Below are 15949 nucleotides of genomic sequence, written 5' to 3' on the forward strand. Positions count from 1 at the left end.
GGAATTGGAACTCTGCAAATCTATGTCTCATTAGCCAGCTGGCTCCCATATGGGCCCTGCCAACAGGAGGTTTTACAAAGATAATACAAGGCTGCAGGAAGGAGAAAGGACTTCTTCCTTCCAATTTACTTCTGGTTTCTGACAGTGTCAAACCAGCCATCATTCTTTGCCCTGGCAGTGGCACTTGGTTCCACATTACAGTTCCCCTGTCACACACCATTCTCCAAATCAGCCTCACCATGGCCCTTTGAAATACCAAGGACCAGCTAGGAATCCTCTCCTCAGAGATCTGAGTCCCAACTCTAATAAAGCCCTTTTAAAAGCTCCTAATGTACCAGAAACAGTCCCTAAGTACTAAATTTTAATAATCCCAACTTCTTCCCACTGTTCTCACAGTCCCAAGGAGGTAGATGTTTACTGTTGTTACTACCTCTTGTGATACTACAATGTTTTCTTTTTGCCTTTTCAATTCCTTGTTAATTGGTTAACAATTCTAAACATTAAATCCTCTAATTAAAATAAATGGTATAATTCTGGTTCCTGATTGAGCAAACTGATACAATGATATACTAGCGGATTATAAAGCCTAATAAGCTGACATGTTAATGGACAGGAGTATTTGAGACTGTACAGATGTCAATTCTCTCCAAATTAATCCGTAAATTGAATGCAATTCTCATCAAAATGTCAACAGTACTCCAGAGCTTACAAGAACAAAGAGCTGAGAACTGCTAAGATAATTTCCTAATAGAACAAGATCAGATATCAAGCTTCCTATAAAAATATTGCAGTTAAGACAGTTTAAGCCAACAGAAAAGAACTGACTCATATAACTGATGTGGCATGTATAAATAGCAAGGACATAAATGGTTCTAGGATCAACGGATAGTTGCCTCTCTCACCCTTACACACAAGATCAATTTCAGATGAATTAAAGACCTAAATGCAAACGCCAAACTTTAAAACATTCAGAACAAAATATAAGAATATTCAATACTCTTCAAGAAGAGTAGGCATTTCTTAAATAAGATACAAAAAAAAAAAAAAATCCTCTAAGGACCACGTAGCCAAACAGGAGAAAAAAAAAAAAAGGGGACTATATCTCTCACACTTCCTTTACACTAAGGTTGGGCCATATGAGTCAGATCTACTCAATGGTATACAAGCAAAATTGGAATAACCGATTCCTGTAAACTGTTTTTACAGAAGACTCACATATCTTTCCTCTTTTCTCCAATTAGGAGCTTCATCCACCTTAGCAAGGAACCACCTTGAACCAGGAGATTGAAGCTATACAGTGAAGTTGACAGAGTTGTTGACAGAGCAACAAAATAAAGGGCTTCTGAACCTGAACCTCTTGCAGGAGGCCATAGCCAGATTCGCACTGGAACCATGTTTCATAACTAGTATGACAATGATGTCACTGTTTGGAGCCCTCGGGGCAGGTTCATCAAATTGAGTATGTAATGGAAGCTGTCAAACAAGGTTCAGCCACATTGGTCTAAAATACGAAATCCATGCAGTGTTGGTTGCATTGAAGATGGCACAATCAGAGCTTGCAGTTCATCAGAAGAAAATTCTCCATGTTGACAACCATAGTGGTATCTCAATTGTGGCACTTATTGCTGATGCTAGACTGTTATGTAATTTTGTGCACCAGGAGTGTTTGGATTCCAGATTTGTATTTGACAGATCTCTTCCTATGTCTTGTCTTGTATCACTAATTAGAAGCAAGAACCAAATACTAACACAAATAAATGGCTGGAGACTATATGGTTATTGCTGGTTAAGATGATACGGGCCCTCACATTTTCTAAACTTGTCCATCTGCCAACTATTTTGATGTATAACCATGCCCATTGGAGCCTGTTCTTAATCAGCTTGTACTTATACTTGGAGAGACATACATCTGGGTTTATGAAGTGCAATTTGAATGAACTGGTTAAACACTTCTTGCAAAACAAGACCTAACTATAAAGAATGTTTCCACTGGAATTGTTGGTAAAGACTTAGAGTTCACAACTGATGATGATGATGTATCTCCATTCCTGGAAAGTCTCAAAGACCCCAGAAAGGGGCATAGCCTGCTCAATCTGCTCATGAACCTGCAGGAAAGTCTGAAGAACCAATGGAACATTAAGTCACAAACCAGTCTATATGTGTATTATTAAATATGTAAGAATGTACTGTATTGATGACAATAATCTATACTTTGAACCAAAAGACACAGGGTGGTCTTATGGTATGTTTTAGCAACCAGTCCAAGCAACTTGTCTGAAACCAAAGAATGGTGTATATTTTTCTTTGAGAGGGTCTATATAATCATTTTCTAGAAAGTAAGATATCTGCAGTAATGTTTTTATATGAAGAACATAGTATATTCAAGGTTTTAAAGGCAATTGTGAAATAAAATTGTTTCACCTGCCTATGTATTGTGGAAAAAAAAAAAAAAGACTAAGTATCCTAAACCAAGCCAACCTTAAACTGCTTACTCTCTGTGCCTAATTACATGAAAGGGAAATAAACATCTATCTTATTTAAACTATTTTATATTAGATTTTCTGCCACTCACAGGCAAACCTAAATCTAACTGATATTAAAAATTGTCTAACTGATGTATGTTTAAAATGCAATAATAATATTAAAAAAGTAATCCATTTTTGTGTGGTTAGCATCAGAAAAGCATGAGAGAAGAAATAATTATGGATTTAAATCATAACTTTAGTGATGCAGAATCTGCCAGAGAAAAACACATAGTGAAAGAGTGACTTCTGACCACAGCAAGAGAAAGAACAGCAAACACTAAAATACTAAAGATAATGAATATGAAAAAATAGTCCATACAACTTGTGAGTGAATACTAGCAATAATGAAAATAATTCCTACCACAATAATAATTACAGACACTTAATGTGTACCAGATTATCTCAAATATTCCTTACAATATTGCAATGCAATAGTAATTTTATGACAGGTTTAGAAAAAAATACGAAACTTTCCCAAGTCACACAGTGAGAATGTAGCTGTGCCAGGCTTCAAACTTCAGCCACACCACTTAACAACTATGCCAAAATGCTGGAAAGAGGGGCATAAGCCTTGTTATGAAGGCTCATCAAAGCTATACCGGATTATTGAATCTTTAAAAATTAACAAAATGTGGGATGCCTGAGTGGCTCAGTGGTTGGGCGGCTGCCTTTGGCTCAGGTCATGATCCTGGGATCTGGGATCGAGAACCACACTGGGCTCCTGCGAAAAGCCTGCTCTCCCTCTGCCTACGTCTCTGCCTCTCTGTTACTCCTGAATAAATAAATAAATCTTTAAAATATATATAAATAAATAAAAATTAACAAAATGCTTACTGTTTATAAAGTAGTTTATGCTTGCCTGGTATTTCTAGTCCTGTGTGGTTTTTTTCTGTTACTATTGCTTAACACACTGCCTCAAATGATAAGGTTAAGAAAAGTGAAAGGAAGATGGTGAAAAAGAGTATGTATTTCATGCAAAAGTTAAATAACAACTCTAATCTCCAAAGAAGGCAGGGAATTTAGGATTTCCTTAAACTGCTGGTATAATGCTCAAAACCACCATGGTTTAGACACTGTCTTTTCATAGCCGATCAAAGAAGTCATCAATTGTATACTCACCACACTGAAATCAAGGTTCTCTTCAATCCATTTTTGCCCATCTCCAAATTCATCATGAAGTCCCATGATATAAAGGGTATCCAAAGCATCTACTATGGTAGCACCCATTTGTGAACTTCCTATATTTTAGGTGAGGGAAAATAACTGTCATTAATAACATGCCCTACATAGAAGGTCTGTTTTAATTTTTTAACATATAAAAAACCAAAGCAGGAGTATAAGGACCAAAAATAATACCCAACATGGTTCGCTTTTCCTTAAGAATAATAAACCCTATTCAATATATTTCCCTAAAGATGACATGTTGACAATAGGAAGGTAAAAGAAAACTAAAATTGTAACTCTCCTTCATTTTCTTCCTGGTCACAGCATGAGATATCTACCAACTTAACTAAGTTTAAAAAAAAGGGGGGGAATTAATTCAAGAAATGGGAAGGGTAGTTCAAAAAATGTTAAGCTAAGTCATAATACAACCATGCTCTTCTGGTACAAATTCAAAGGAAGGGAAAATATATACTTTGAAATAATCATGAAAGTACAATAGGGCTAGATGATCATAGTACAACAGCAACTAAAATGATCCTTAACAATCGAAAAGCAGGTTAATCATACTGAAAAAGAAAGTGAATATTAAACAAAATATGAGTAAAAAAATCAAAATATGAGTAGAAAAAATCAAAATAATCAAAAAAATCAAAATATAGATCTATACCCATCTTTAAGAGAGATAAAATCTTGAAATTAAAGGAAACAATTCAGGGAGGGAGAAACTAACAAAACTAGCTGATAGCAAAACTAGTCACTGTAAACATATGACAAGAATACAGGTCAATCTTACTAATGAATATAAACTGCAAAATCATGAATATAACCTAAAATAAATCTAAAGCATAGTAAAATAATAAGTAACAAGGAGTGGATGAGTCTTTCCCAACCCCTGGAACACAATTATTTCTATCTTCTGAAAATAAAAATCATCCACACTTGTTACTACCTACATTAAAATGGCTTAATTATTATACTGTCTTCATCAACATGAGTTTACTGTTACCCTGGCCCAGAAAGATAAATGCTGCAAAATAATTTTACTGTTCATTCCAGGAACTTCCTGAAAGACCCATCAACTCTTTGATGCAAACTATCCAATGATGGCTTAAGCCCCAAAACTCTGAACTCCTTACCTCCAAACTCACTGCTTACCAATTCTAAACTGTTATATTATGGTCCTTACCCAATCATAACCAAGTACCCCAAACCCCAACTGAAAGGCCCATCTTAACCCAGACTTAAAAATCTCAGTAAATATCCCAACTTTGTCCTTCTCCATTTGACAGGCTACTAAGGCTCTCAGAGTTAAGCATTAAACTCCGCATATTTTATCAATAAGTCGCATTTGACATTGCTTAGTTACTATTCTTTTCTTTTTCCTTCCATCCCTTTTTCCACTGGGCAAACAGTGCTTTCTTCTGACGTTTTAAAGCTATACAAATTCGTTCTTAAAACGTTTGTCCTAAACTTACATCACATTTTCTTCTTCTTGTGATTCTAACAATTCTTTCCAACTTATCAATAAGTATTATCTTCCCACTAACAAGGCAAACATTCCACCATTCCCGGATGAGTTCCTGGATCTTATCCCCACTTAAGTTCTCTTCATGCTAACAATAACCAGAATGTTTGTTCTGGGTTATTACAGACATACTCTCCTTTTATTTTTCTTTGTTCCTCAGCTTTTTATTATGACAAATATTTTATCAAGCCTTTAGTCCCCCATATAATCCTCTCTCTTCCATGATCACTTAAATATGTATTTCTTTTTATGTCAATAGTATTTCATCCAAAATATTTATCATGCTTATTTTAAAATCCTTAAGAGTACCTGTTATTGTTATTTCAATTTTTATAGGTAGTTATGCTTCAGTTCTCTACTTATTTATGAAATCCTGGAAGTGCATACTCCTCCATGGTGCTGACAACTCTGGAACAGAGAAAGGCCTGACCCACCTGTTCTATACCAATTCTGGTTAGTTCCACAAAAAGAGGTTTGTGCCTGGGCTAAACAGCCCAAGGAAGAGAAATGTAAAATTGAAGTTCCTGGCTATCACTATGATTATTTACCTAGACTGGATAAAGTTAAAAGATCTAAACTACCCCTGGGTCAAATGAAGTGAAACACAATACTGTAGAATATATAAAACATTAATAAAACTTTATTATGAGAACATAGGATTCAACTAATACAGTTCTCAGAAACTCGTAACTTGAAAATTTTATGTTATTTCATAAGAACAAATGAAAATAACTGAATTCACAACACCCTACTAAGGAAGAAAAAATGATAAACTTGAGCAAAAAATAAAAGAATCAGAAAAGTTAAAAGGCAAAAATTAATGAATGAGAAATAAAGAAAATTGCCAAAAATATAAATTCAAGGATAGTTCTATCAGAAGAACTATACAATGATTCTACCCCTAACCAGCGCTTAAAAAGTAGCCAGGGAATACAAAATGCAAAATGAAAAGTAAGACTGCATCAACAGAGAAAAACTAAGAAAACTATAAAAAGCCCACTTTACTCATATCTTACCAATAAATTTGAAAAAATGAATGCCACTGATGATTTTGTATGACTATATATTATAGATTTAATATTATATACAGAAACATATAAAAGAAAAATGAGATACATCAGATATATAACATATTTTATATATATTAACTGAATATATGTATGACTGAATTATATAAGAAACATGAAGTCTAAACAAACAAAACAGACCAAGAAGCTGAGGAAACTGAGCAGTTCTCAAAGACCTACCCACCATAAAAGTATCGTACTCTGGAAGTTCCATAGAATAGATTCTACTTTAATTTTAAGAACAGTGGGGTGCCTGGGTGGCTCAGTTAGTTAAGCATCTGCCTATGACTCAGGTCATGATCCCAGGGTCCTGGGATTGAGCCTCATGGCAGGCTTGCTGCTCAGTAGGAAGCCTGCTTCTCCCTCTCCCTCTGCCCCAATCCCTGCCCTCGTGCTTGCTCTCTCACTCGCTCTCTTAAATAAATAAAATATTTTTTTAAAAATGTTAAGAACAGTAACTCCAACATAAATTTTTATAGAACACAGGAAAGGAGAGCTTAAAATTCAATCTATGATTTTACATACCACTGATGCAAAAATGTTAGTAAGAAAAATAAAACAATCTGATCTCCTTTGTGAGCATCATGGAAATATTTAAGAGTAAAATTGTTGAGCCATATGGTAAGTTGATGTTTAACTTTACAAGAGACCTGATAAATAGCTCTCCACAGTTTCCATTTTATACACTAAGGAACAATGTAGAAGAGTTCTAGTTGCTCTACCATCCTTGTCAACATTTTTGGTATTGCTGGCCTTTTTAATTTTAGGCATTCTAATGAGTGTGTAGGATATTCATAGTGGCTTGAATTTTAATTTCTCTGGCAACCATCATGCTTGTGGCTATTCATAAACCTTCTTTGGTATATAAATCATTTATATATTCTAAATACATTAGTATGTGTCTGTGTATATCACAAACATTTTCTCTAAGTCTTGTCTTACCTACCTTTTCATTTTCTTAATGTCTTTTGGAGAGCAGAAATTTTTAATTTTTATGAAGTCCAATTATCCAATTTTCTTTTATGGTTTATGCTTTTTGTATTCTAAGAACTCTTTTCTTACCTCAAAGTCACAAAGATTTTCTCCAAAGCTTTCTACCAAAAGTTTTACACTTTTCCCTTTTATGTTTATATCTGTGATCCATTTTAAGTTAATTTTTATGTACAATGAAGAGTCAAGGTTTGTTATTTTTTTATGGGATATGTAACTGATCCAGCATGATTTATTGGAAAGACTATCCTTTTACCCACTGAATTACCTGGGCACCTTTGTTGAAAATCAATTAACCATGTTATATATGTGCAGTCCTAGTTCTATCTTTTTCCACTATCTCTATGTCTGTCCTTGATGCTAAATTAAGAAATAAGACTGCATCATTAAGACTGTCCTCATTACTGCAGCTTTACAGTAAATATTAAAATCAGGTAATATAAATCCTTCAACTTTGTTCTTTTTAAAATATTATACTATTGCACATACTTTGCCTTTTCATAGGTTTTAGAGTCAGCCTACCAATTTATACGAAGTCATTATAATTAGGATTTCTTTAAATCCAAATATGAATTTTAAAAGAAATGACATCTCAATGGTAGTGAATATTCCAATTCATGAACATGGCATCTCTCTCCATTTATTTAAGTCCCTTGAAATGTCTCTCAATAATTACTTACAGTTTTAAGTGTATAGGTTTTACGTGTATTTTGCTAAATTCACCTACGTGCAGTTCATATTTTTTGATGCTACTGCAAATGATATTTTTAAACTGCATTGTGACTGTTTATTGCTAGTACACAGAAATACAATTTATTTTGTACACTGAACTTGTACCTTATGACCTTATTAAATTTTATTCAATCTAGTACTTTGTTTTCATTGTTCAGTGGATTCCTTAAGATTTTCTTCATGGAAAATCTTATTGACAACAAGTAAAGATAGTTGAACTTCTTCATTTCCAATCTTCATATCTCTATTGTCTTTTTCTTGCTTTAATCCACTGGCTAGGACCTCAACCACAATGCTACACAGAAGTAGAAGAGCAGACATTCTTACCTAGTTCATAATCTTAGGGGAATACATCTTGTCTTCCAATATTAAGTATGTGGCAAATTTTTTCCATTTGTTTCATTTTAGAGTGTGTGTGCCCATGTGTTTTAATGCCTTTAAATCAGGCTGAGGAAGTTCCCTTCTATCCACATTTGCTGAGAGCTTTTATCACGGATTGATCTTGAGTGTTGTTAAATGCTTTTTCTGTATCTACTGAAACCACCATATAGGTTTTCTCTCATTCCCTGAATATTTTCAATTACAATGACTAATTTCTGAATATTAAACCAACCATGCAATAGTCATGAAGTATTATTTATTTACATATTGCTGAATTTGATTTACTAAGATTTGGTTAAAGTGAGCCATGATAAATTTTTTAAAAAGATCAATGAAACCAAGCTTCTAATAGGACCGACAAAGAGAGAAAACATGAATTACTAATATTAGGAATCAAAGGAATTAGGGGATATTATCTCTATAGCTGCCACAAACATTCAAAAGATAACAAGGCAATACTCCACTCTACACACATAAAATCAACAGCTAAGATGAAATGAACCAATTCCTCAAAAAACACAAACCATCAAAACCCACTCAAGAAGAAATATAGTTGGCCCTAGAAACCCTGGGGTTAAGAGGACTGATCTCCAATGCAGTCAAAATCCCACATGAAAAAAAAAAAAAAAAAAAAAAATCCCACATGAAATTTTTGAATCCCCAAAAATTTAACCAGCCTACTGTTTACTAGTAGCCTTAGTGATAATAAACAGTTGATTAACGCGTACTTTGTATGTGCATTATAAACTATATTCTTATAAGATATGTTAGAAAAATGTTATTAATAAAATTGTAAGATTCATATACACAGACAAGCATATCCACAACTGAATATTACTCAGCCATCAAAAAGAATGAAATCCTGTCATTTGCAACAACATGGATGAAGCTAGAGTGAATTCAAAATAAGTCAGAGGAAGACAAATACCATATGATTTCACTTCTGTGAAATTTAAGAAACAAAACATGAACATATGAGAAAAAGAAAAAGAAGGAAACAAACCATCAAAAATTCTTAATGACGAGAGAACAATCTGAGGATTGATGAAGGGAAGAGGGTGGTGGGTGGGCTAGATGGGTGATGGGTATTAAACAGGACACCTGTGATGAGTACTGGGTGTTTCATCTAAGTGATGAATCACTGAATTCTGCTCATGAAACCAATACTGCACTGTATGTTAGCTAACTAGAACTCAAATAAAAATTTGAAAAAAATCTTAAGAGAAAATGTACTTACACTATTATACTGTATTAAAAACACACACACACACATAAATGGACCCATGCAGTTCAAACCTACGTTGTTCAAGTGTCAACTGTAGGTAAACTGATTGGTCTTTACATCTAGAGAAACTTAATTTGCAGTTTAAAATTCTCCCAGAAAAAAAATTTCCAGATGCAGATGGCTTCCGTGGTTAATTTTACCAACACTGAAGAAGAAAATAAAATCAATGTTTAACAATCTCTTCCAGAAATATGAAGAGCAGAGAACACTTCCAAATTTATTTTATGAAGCCAGTATTACCCTGATACCACAAAACAATGCAAGAAAAATACAGAATATGAATGCAAAATATAAATATGTGTAAATTCTCAACAAAATATTAGAAGTCATAACCCAGTTAAGTTGGAAATAGCAAAAAGAATTCACACACATACACCTATAGACACATAGATAACACATAGAGAAAATAAAAGCACACTTCAAAAAGCACTCCAAAGTAACTCTCTTCCAAATCAAAATGCTTTCTTTTAAATACAAAAAGACCAGGATCCCTGGGTGGCTCAGCAGTTTAGCACCTGCCTTCGGCCCAGGGCGTGATCCTGGGAGTCCCGGGATGGAATCCCACATCAGGCTCCCTGCATGGAGCCGGCTTCTCCCTCTGCCTCTCTGCCTCTCTCTCTCTCTCTCTCTCATGAATAAATAAAGTCTTTAAGAAAAAAAAAAAAGTTAAAAAAAATAAATACAAAAAGACCTATCCATCACAAAATTCTTTTTATTCTCCAAAATATCTCATTCTGGAGAACTCATTCCATTAATCACTATTGGAATAATTAATATCAGTGCTAATCTGTGTCCAGCAACATTTCCTTCTTTGCCCTCACTAATTCCAGGAGTTTGCCTTAACTGGGTAAAACCAAAGGAATATATGTCATCCTTCTGGGAATGGTATTTGGTTAGAGGATGGGCTCAAAAACCAATTAGAGACAAGAAACAATGAGTCTTTCGGTGAAGTTTCTAAGAAACCCAAGTGCTCCCTTCACTACAGTGTTCTCTTTTCTACAGATGTGGTAATATGAATATATAAAGCTGAGGCAGCCAGTGTGAAGATATCAACACACAGAGGAAAACAGAGGAAAGATGTAAAGGAAAAGCTTAGCTGGATTCCAATCTATGCTAGGACTTCATTGAGCAATTAAATGTCTTTTAGTTTAAGCCATTTTGAAATGGGTTTTCTGTTATCTACACATAAAAAATTGTATAATGCCAAGCACTAGCTAGTAGAAGTCAGAGGAACACTGATTTCAGTTACCATATAATTTTTTTCATAATTAAAGCTACTAACATGGGAAAGGACACATATTAAGTTATTTTCCATATAATCTCAAATACTGCAAGTTTCAATACTCGCCTGTATGATCCTATATGTTCAATATTCGCCTATATGTTCCATAATAGGCCAGACTTTTAAAGTTCCTTTTAACTCTAAGATTGATTCTGTAAAGGCATACTGAATTTAGGATGTCAAATGAGATACTCAGAACTATTACCCATTGGTTAGATTTCTTCTATTTAAACAAAGAAAAGGTAAAAAAAATAATAAAATAAAAATTAAAAAAAAATTTTTAACTTCCAAGTCATACTAGCAAATATGAAATGCAAAAAAGAGAATAAATGAGAAACGAAGTCTTGAACTTTATTAATCCTTTAATAAACTGCATATCTAAAAATATAACAATAAAGGATCCATTCCTACCTAGCTTATTTGGTGGGAAAAAAAATTGTAACCACTCAAAAGTTTTATTAAAAGATACAAGCACCAAAAAAATAATAAATAAAAATAAATAAAAGATATAAGCACCTAACTTTGATTACTGAAAATTCTGCAGACTAAATTTTCACTTTTTCTACCATTTCACTATAATTTTCTTCTCACAATGGATTTTTCCTATGTTCTGCTATTGATGCTTTTCTGTCTTTAGAATCTACTGAAATAGTGTGGAATGGTGTTTAGAAGAAGGGACCTTGGCACTAGACTGCCTGGATTCTAATCTTGGCTCCATTATTTACTAACTGTGTGATCTGGGGCAAGTTAGTTAACCCCAAATGTGCTTCGATGTCCTCATATGTAAAATGGAAAGAGTAACCACGGCACCCGCCTCTTATAGTTGTTTTAAATGCAAAATAAGTTCATTCACATAAATCTCTAAAACCAGTCCTCAGCATATAGTACATTTATTACTCTGCTTGGGCTGCCATAACACAATATACAGACTAGGAGGCTTAAACAACAGAAATTTATTCTCATAGTTCTATAGGCTATAAAAGTCCAATCAAGGATCCAGATTTTGGTGAAGGCTTGTAGACAGCCATCTTCCTACTATATTCTCATATGACCTTTCCCTGGTGCATGTGCATGAGGAGAGAGGGCTCTGGTGTTTCTTCCTCTTAAGGGCTCCAGCCCTATCAATCAATAGGGCCCCACACTTATTACTTCATTTAACTTTATTAACTCCTAAAGGTTCTATCTCCATATATAATCACTTAAGGGTTGGAGCTTCAACATATAAATTTATGGGGGACACAATTTAGTTCATAGCAGAATGAACTATATAAATACTGTTGATGTTTCTACTAATGTGTATATGACTATTCTTCTAAAGGAAAATATTAGTCTTATTCATAAACCAAGTTATAGAATCCCTAAAGTTACTAATTTCATGCCAGATTGGTATAAAAAAAAAAACTTAAAACTTTTTAAGTTTGAAATATACTTAATTGCTTTCATTTACATGATGATTCCTCTAAAATGGAGGAACACTGGCAAATATTTGCTTTAACTCAGAATGAAAGGGCTCATTTTATAGAGTCTCCGTTTCCAACTCTAATTTCTTTTAACTTTTAGGATCTCACGGATAACTCTCAGTTTAACCACTAAATCAACTTGGCAAGGACTCAACTTGACAAGAATCTGAACCTACCATACCCCAGTCATCATTTACCAACCTAACCAAAGAGTGACCTACACAGTTTACTTGAAAAAGTCTGACAAAATTAGCACAAATTAAAACTACCTTTCATTAAAAAAAAGAAAGCTATTGTTTTTACACAGAAAAAAAAAACATTAAGTCAAAACTTCTCCATTAGGATTTTAACAAAACTACATTCAGTTAAGAAATATCGCTTTGCTCACTAAAAGATTTATATTGATTTATAAGGAATGGAATTTTTAGTTACCTGAAAACTCATTTATATTCTGAATTTAATTCAGCAAACAAATCTTCCTTAGACAGCAATTACAATGATTAAATGAAATAATATACGTTATTTACCTACTACCTTGCTTAGGAGTCCTATCTCTTTGATAAATGTTAATACAGTAGATGTTCTGGGAAATAAGGTTTAAAAAAAACAAGCAGAAAATTAACATCCAACTCTTATTTTCAGTACACATTTACATTCCAATCCTTTGAAAGGACTCATAGTTCACCAGAGTTTAATATAAAGAAATACTTAGTTGAAGAGAAGACCTAATTTTAATTAACCATTAAATATAATGTCTTTCCCTGCACTAGTATCTCACAATGTGGCATCCACAAAGCAATGGAATTTCTCTATCTGTAACCTTTGCTGAGGAAACATACTTTATTTCATTAAGTGATAGATGTTAACTTAAATATTGTTTTAAAAGATCTCTAGTATCTTCGGTTACCTAAGGGAAATTTTTTCCATTATTCCTCCATCCCAACATGTCTCAAACTTGGTAGAAATGATCTCTTCAGTCATTTTATTTTTTTACAAAAAATAACATAGCAAAAAACAAATTATAAGAGAAATCATAGCATTAGAAAAAACCTTCCAAATGTCATAAAGAAAAAAGTTGTTATTTAGATTACTGTGGTGGCACTTTATAATTGGTAAGGATAACTGCACTGCATAAAGTATTATGTGTGCCTTCCTACCCCATTAATATTTTCTTGCCTTCACCTATCATTACTTAAAAGATACTCATCACATCAAGAAAAATTGAGAATGGGAGAAAGAGATGAAGATTATAAAGAACAGCTTGATAATTCTCAAGATTTATCCTTAGGTTAAGTAAAAGTTAAGTAAATTAACTCACTCAATTTTTAAACCGAGAAGTTTAACAAGTGGAGTAAACTCAAGAGAGGTAGAAAGTTGAAGTGTACTCAAGATGAACACAGCTCTTCCCCAGACCTCCATCCACATGCACATTAATCTTTCCCCTGGAACCGTGAATGTACAACATAACCTGCTCACCCTACCAACCAAATCACCCTGGGTGTGTGATGGTTTTTTGTATATACAAAGCACTGCTGCTCTCATTTGCATCTCCTCCTCCTCTATACTGTGAGGAGTATGAAAACTGTGTCAAAGAAAAATTACAAATAGGTACCTAACTTCCTTGATGTTAAAGAAAAAAAAAAAAAATGCAGACACACCTGGGTGGCTCAGTGGTTGAGCGTCTGCCTTCGGCTCAGGGCATGATCCCGGGTCCAGGGATCAAGTCCCACATCATGCTCCCTGTGAGGAGCCTGCTTCTCCCTCAACCTATGTCTCTGCCTCTCTCTGTGTGTCTCTGATGAATAAATAAAATCTTAAAAAAAAAAAAGCTTCAAAATACTCAGGTAAATGACTACAGTGTCTGTATATAAATAGAAAATCTACCACATCCCCTGTATATTCCAAAGCAACTATCACTAAATCTTGAAAAAATCTTAAATCACTAAAACTTGCAAGAAAAATAAGTAAATGTGTGCTACAAAGTTGTAATTCAAAATATTCAGGTTTTAGAAAGTACTCAAAAAGTTAGATTCTGTTTTAAAGATGGAGATAGAAAATGATATAGTAACGGATATATAATTAGAAGTAAACTTACCAAATATATTAGTGGAGTGTCCTTTCTTTGCAATAGGTCTGAGTTCATTATGTCCCCAACCATACATCCTATAATTATCCCAGGCATGTTTCATCATCTGAGAAAGGAAAAATTATAATCCATCAATTTACATTACTTACAGACTGTTAATTCATCTATATAGATCATCTATCACTATAGCCTTGCCCATTCTCCTGTATCTTCTACATTAGGATACTATTCTATCAACATTCGTTATCAGTGAAGATAACACATATAACCATGTTTAACCTCAGTCTACACAACAGAAAAAAAACTTGGCTTGCAAGTTGTAGTTTGCCAATCTCTGACCTAATCAAAGTGAGTAGGTACGTGTGATTCAAGTAGCAGCAATCAAGTCTCTTTATGCATACTGTGAGAGACACTAGAAGACAAAGGGACTCTCATTTGGAACCTCAAGGTCTACATAATATATCATCTTGAAGCTGATGGGAGCTAACACTAACCCAATATGAAGAAACTAAACAACAAAAGGACAGAGGTGCATATTATTGACAACAACATCCACAAATGTGGACTTAGCCAAGCTTGAAGCCCTAGTTTAGAGCCACTAAGCTAGTATTTTTTTTTATATCAACTAGTTTGAATTGCACTTCTCACACCCCAAGGAGCTCCAAGCTACACAATAGCAGAGTAATTATATAACAGTTGAATTATTTAATAGTGGACTGTGGTATATCAAAAATCTATTCAATTAACAGTATTCATTAAAATATCCTGACTTGTAACCGAAAACTAATATATCTCAAAAACACAGATTCAAAATTCCTTAATGAAAATTAGCATTATAGAGAGGATACTATGTAATGATCAAGTACAGTTTAACCTAGGAATTTACGACTAATTTAACATTCAAAAACCAAACCAATATAATTCAGAATAAAATAAAAGGAAAAACATCACACAATCATTTTTATAGAGGTAGACAAAGCACTTGACAAGATTCAACACCATTCATGATAAAAATTCTCTGTAAACTACAAGGAAATGTCTATAACCTAAAAAAGGGGGATCCTCAAACAACCTACAGCTAACTTAAATACTTAATAGTACCAGACTGAATGCTTAACTCCCTAAAGTTGAGAATAAATCAAGTACATCCATTCTCACCACTTATTTTCAACAGTGTACTAGAAGTCCAGTGTAACAAGGTAAGAAAAAGAAATAAAAGATAGAAAAATCAAAAAGGAACAAAGAAAGTTTACCTCTATTCAATGAGCACATTATTATATGTATAAGGAGAATCCTAAGTAATCTAAAAAAAAAAAAAAAAAATCCACTGAACTAATAAGGGGACTTCAATCATGTAACAGGGAAACAAGTTCAGAAAACTAAACTCAAATATATTTCTATGCGCCAGTAAAAACAGAAATGGAAATTTTTAAAAATTCCGTTTATCAAAAA

The 15949-nt window shown here is 33.6% G+C and overlaps 1 protein-coding gene and 1 long non-coding RNA gene across 9 annotated transcripts in view; one reads left to right on the forward strand and one right to left on the reverse strand.

Moving 5' to 3' along the window:
* The window catches only part of LOC144280545 (uncharacterized), an 84928-nt gene extending 82413 nt beyond the window's left edge, over positions 1-2515 (forward strand). The window contains exon 2 of the long non-coding RNA XR_013348951.1: positions 1242-2515. This is a non-coding gene — a long non-coding RNA (uncharacterized LOC144280545). The remainder of the gene's footprint in view (positions 1-1241) is intronic.
* The window catches only part of MAN1A2 (mannosidase alpha class 1A member 2), a 213343-nt gene that overhangs the window by 147879 nt on the left and 49515 nt on the right, over positions 1-15949 (reverse strand). For all 8 annotated transcript variants that reach the window (XR_013348948.1, XR_013348949.1, XM_077842686.1 and 5 more), the window contains 2 exons: positions 14507-14603; positions 3645-3763 (listed from right to left, as the gene is read on the reverse strand). Coding sequence is in view for 6 of the 8 variants with exons in the window: in XM_077842686.1 (XP_077698812.1) it covers positions 3645-3763; positions 14507-14603 (216 nt within the window). In the remaining 2 variants the exon portion in view is untranslated. The remainder of the gene's footprint in view (positions 1-3644; positions 3764-14506; positions 14604-15949) is intronic.

The sequence above is a fragment of the Canis aureus genome, chromosome 12 (genome assembly GCF_053574225.1).
Source record: "Canis aureus isolate CA01 chromosome 12, VMU_Caureus_v.1.0, whole genome shotgun sequence".
Lineage (NCBI taxonomy): Eukaryota > Metazoa > Chordata > Mammalia > Carnivora > Canidae > Canis > Canis aureus.